This window comes from Octopus bimaculoides, chromosome 27 (assembly GCF_001194135.2).
Source record: "Octopus bimaculoides isolate UCB-OBI-ISO-001 chromosome 27, ASM119413v2, whole genome shotgun sequence".
NCBI classification, from domain to species: Eukaryota; Metazoa; Mollusca; class Cephalopoda; order Octopoda; family Octopodidae; genus Octopus; species Octopus bimaculoides.
The window spans coordinates 17,069,791-17,074,651 of NC_069007.1; the positions used below are offsets into that span (position 1 = coordinate 17,069,791).

At 39.5% G+C, this 4,861-nt stretch overlaps 1 protein-coding gene across 1 annotated transcript in view; it reads right to left on the reverse strand.

Moving 5' to 3' along the window:
- Window positions 1-1,986: 1,986 nt before the first annotated feature.
- LOC106882047 (tRNA-dihydrouridine(47) synthase [NAD(P)(+)]-like) overlaps window positions 1,987-4,861 on the reverse strand; it is a 14,379-nt gene continuing 11,504 nt past the window's right edge. The window contains exons 9-11 of the mRNA XM_052977145.1: window positions 4,196-4,384; window positions 3,651-3,779; window positions 1,987-2,274 (exon numbers count right to left, since the gene is read on the reverse strand). Of these exons, the coding sequence (XP_052833105.1) occupies window positions 2,202-2,274; window positions 3,651-3,779; window positions 4,196-4,384 (391 nt within the window). The 3' untranslated portion in view covers window positions 1,987-2,201. The remainder of the gene's footprint in view (window positions 2,275-3,650; window positions 3,780-4,195; window positions 4,385-4,861) is intronic.

The window sequence follows — 4,861 nt, forward strand, 5'->3', positions numbered from 1 at the left end:
CCCCACCCAATCCTTTGTAGATCCAGTCTCATAGCTGTCCAAACCAGTCTGGCCCACATTTCAAAATAATTGATTAAGAATAATTAGGATGTAGAACTACTTGAAGAATTTTCTGAGACAGTCCCTGACATGTTTGAGGAATTTAGCGCCACTGGTCATATCCCATCAATCTTATTTATTAACATTCCATTTACATAGGTGCAGGTATGGGTGTGTGGTTAAGAAGCTTGCTTTGCAACCATGTGGTTTCAGGTTCCGTCCCACCGTGCGGCCCCTCGGACAAATGTCTTCTACTATGGCACTGGAGTGACAGTTGTCTTGTGGGTGGATCTGGTAGGCAGAAATTGACCCTGTTACTTAGGTTTAAGTTTGGTTCTTATTTTATTGGTTCCTTTTTATCGAATTGCCAGGGTTATGGGGGATGTAAACAAACCAACACTAGTTGTAATGCGATGAGGGACAAATGCATGTGCAAATACATGCACAACCACACAAGAACACATATGAGCACAGACGCATGCACACACACACACACACACATATGACAGGCTTCTGCATAGTTTCTATTTACTAGATTCACTCCCAAAGCATTAATCAACTTTGGGCTATAAATAAAAATCACTCAGTCAAAGATAGTATGCATTGGAACTGAACCTGGAATCCGGTAGTTTTAAGTTTGGTACATAACCCTATTGTGAAGGCCCATGGCTTATTGGTTAAGGTGTTCAGCTCCTGGTCATAAAGTTATGAATTTGGTTCCCAGCGGCGCATTGTCCCCTTGAGCAAGACACTCTATTTCACGTTGCTCCAGTCCACTCAGCTGACATAAATGAATTGTACCTGTAATTCAAAAGGGCCAGCCTTGTCACACTCTGTGTCATGCAGAATCTGCCCGAGAACTACGTTAAGGGTACAAAGTGTCTGTGGAGTGCTCAGCCACTTGCATGTTAATTTCAAGGGCAGGCTGTTCCGTTGATTGGATCAACTGGAACACTCATTGTTGTAACTGATGGAGATCCAGGCAAACTTATCCTTTTGATTTCCTTTTTGCTGAACTGCTAAAGGATACAGGGATATAAACAAACCAACACTGGTTGTAATGTGGTGAGGGTCAAACCCATACAGGACCCTCCCCACACACACACAGTGGCCTTTTGTACAGTTTCTAGTTACCAAATTCACTCAAAAGGCATTGGCTGGCCTAGGGCTGTAGTAAAATACACTTGCCCAAGGTGCCATGCTGTGGGACTGAACCCAGAACCATGTGGCTGGGAAGCAATCCTTTTGACCACACAACCATGCCTTCTATTTTATTTATTTTTTCTTACTTATTTAGTCTGGGAGGACAAGAACTTGTTTTGAACATGATATCGCTGTAAGGTACGTCTTTGTGGTTAAGGTATTGCGCTCATGATCGAAAGTCGTGGTTTCAATTCCTGAACAGGGTAGTGCACCTTGTCCTTGAGCAAAACACCAGATTCCATGGTGCTTCAGTTCACTCAGTTGTAGATAAATTCCAGCAATTACCAGACTGGTGTACCATTTCGGCAGGAGCGTTATACTTTCAGTCATTTGTATGCCATAGAAACTGAGTAAGGCTTTGGCCTTAGAATTCTAGAATCCAGAACTTCTGGCCTCTAAGCTTCCAGGTTCTTCCTTTCCATTTTGTGGTTTTGGTTCCTGGAGCTGGCAGTACATTGTGTTCTTGAACAAAACACTTCATTTCCCATTGCTCCATTCCACTCATCCGTAAACAATTTCCAGCAGTAAGTCAGGTGTTGCACTCTGAAGGGAGTGTCATAACCTTATTCACTTATGCAACAGGACAATCACACAGTGGGACTGAACCTGAAACCATGTGGTAAAGAAGCAAGCATTAGATGATGATGATGAGGCATAACATGAACAACAAAGTTAGCGATAAAGAAAAAAAGTCAAAAACAAAAAACACAAAGCAATGAAAAATGCTAAATATTTGTGTGAGGATTTCTTTGAAACTGGTTTATTGGCCATAATTCCTGTTTGAGTTACTGCTGATTGTCTTCTTTGTCAACTTGTAGACAGACTTAATGTTAAACAGTTCTCTGATAGAATATTTTAGCAGTTACATACGGGTATCTGTTTATATATATTTATTCATTCATTTATTTATTTATATATTTATTTGTTCTCCAAGAAGGGTATAATATAAAAATAAAATACTATTTATATGCATTGGCCTTGTGTTTTGGTAAAAATTGGAAATTCTCTGTAACTGGGCCCAGCAACATCTCACTGCAATTGAAAGAAAAAGATATATATATACATATGCACTTATGCATGTACACACAAATACATATAAGAAAAATCCACATTTTTTTTTTTGTATATACACAAGGTCTTTACATTATCATCAGCATCATCGTTTAACGTCCGCTTTCCATGCTAGCATGGGTTGGACGATTTGACTGAGGACTGGCGAACCAGATGGCTACACCAGGCTCCAATCTGATTTGGCAGAATTTCTACAGCTGGATGCCCTTCCTAACACCAACCACTCCGAGAGTGTAGTGGGTGCTTTTACGTGCCACCGGCACAAGGGCCAGTCAGGCGGTACTGGCAACGGCCACGCTCAAAATGGTGTATTTTACGTGCCACCTGCACAGGAGCCAGTCCTGCAGCACTGGCAACAAATTAAATTTCACAATTTACTTTGGTACGTAAACAAGATCGTTCATGCTATTTAGAAGCAATTATCTCTCTCTCTCACACACGTATGTATATATGTAAACACAAATATGTATGCATACATATATCCAACCCATGCTAGCATGGAAAGCGGACGTTAAACGATGATGATCATTGTCGTTTAACATTCACTTTCCAAAGCTTGCATGGGGTATATGGAATTCACAGAGGCAGATTCTTTAAGGCTTAGATATTGTTTTTCCTGTTACCAACTCGCATTTGTTTCTCGGCCATGTTACATTATTTCCTCATGTTTTCATGGCAGATTGAAAACGAATAACACTACCTCTATGACAATGACTCTCATTTAAAACTGTCATGTGACCTCAAGACAAGGAAGCACAACCAGGCACTCACACATACAGGCTTTTTTTGAGTTCCTGTCCACCAAACCTACTCACAAGGCTTTGGAAAATCTGAAGCCTTTATGAATAAACCAAGGAACAATTCCTTCATTTCTTCTGACCAACATTACTATTACCAAAAATGCTTTATTCCTGTATATATATATGCATGTCGAGGGTTCCAGTTGATCCGATCAACGGAAAAGCCTGCTCGTGAAATTAACGTGCAAGTGGCTGAGCACTCCACAGACACGTGTACCCGTAACGTAGTTCTCGGTGGGGGATATTCAGCGTGACACAGTGTGTGACAAGGCTGACCCTTTGAATTACAGGCACAACAGAAACAGGAAGAAAGAGTGAGAGAAAGTTGTGGTGAAAGAGTACAGCAGGGTTCGCCACCATCCCCTGCCGGAGCCTCATGGGGCTTTAGGTGTTTTCGCTCAATAAACACTCACGGTCTGGGAATCGAAACCGCGATCCTATGACCGCGAGTCCGCTGCCCTAACCACTGGGCCATTGCGCCTCCACATATATGCATACACTCATATATATACACACAAGCGATTGAAAGGTCTTTACCTAATTTTTATCCAGTCTCTACAATTTGAACTGGACATCAGGGTTTCAAGCTCATCTCGGCCTACGTAATATGGTGGACGCTCATTGATTTTCTGAGGAACACGCTCAAGAACACCGACTGGTATATATCTGTGAAATAATTACAATATAAAATAAATAAATAATTAACATATGCATTGACTGTTTTGCTGAAGAAGAAACACTGTTATTATCATCATTTTAACATCTACTTTTCCATGCTTGCATGGGTTAGATGGCTGCACAGAAAGAAATTTTAAAATTTCATTGGCCGAGTCTGCTGGATGCTTTTGGATTATATACATATTATATATGTAATGAATTATATATTATGCACTTTATTGCGTTTTGCTATGGATGTGACCCCCACCAGTCAGTGGAAAAAATTGTCTTGCATAAAACCGGTCTATGGTGCAAAAAAGGTTGGGAACTGCTGTTTTATGCCATCAAATACATTTTATATATGTATATATACAGAAGCTATAGTGAGATGGATGTGATAATAAAAGAGAGAAACGACGACTAACCGATGAGAGAAAGACAACATTTCTAAAAGGAATCTTCTGGTAGTCTCAACACCTTGATGGTCGCTTCCCCAGTGTTCAAAACCATTCCTAACGAACTGACGGAGCATGTCTAAGCGTTCGTTGGAAGATATGTCCCAGTGGCGTTGTTCTTTAATCTCTGTGAAGATCCACGGTTTGATAAGTGCTCCCCTGAAGAAAAAACAAAACAATACAAGTGATAATATATCTGAATAAGTAAAACAAAAAAAATTAAAAAAAAAAACATTTTCTTTTATCGAATTATTCCACAAGGAATCTCTATCTTTTTATCCTTTACTTGTTTCAATCACTACACTACAGCCATGCTGGAGCACCACCTTGAAAGGTTTTAGTTGAACAATTCAACCCTGCTACTTATATATATATATTACATACAAAAATAAGAGGAATGACCAGTAAAAGTGGACTCCTATATGCTAGAAATAGATGCCAAATCATCTAACCACAAAAAATATGTTCTCAGTAAAAATTTAGCGACACAATTTTTACTGAGAACATATTTTTCGTGGTTAGATGATTTGGCATCTATTTCTAGCATATAGGAGTCCACTTTTGCTGGTCATCTTATTTTTGTATGTAATATAATTTTAATTGATTAATATCAATTTCTACCCTTATTAATAAACT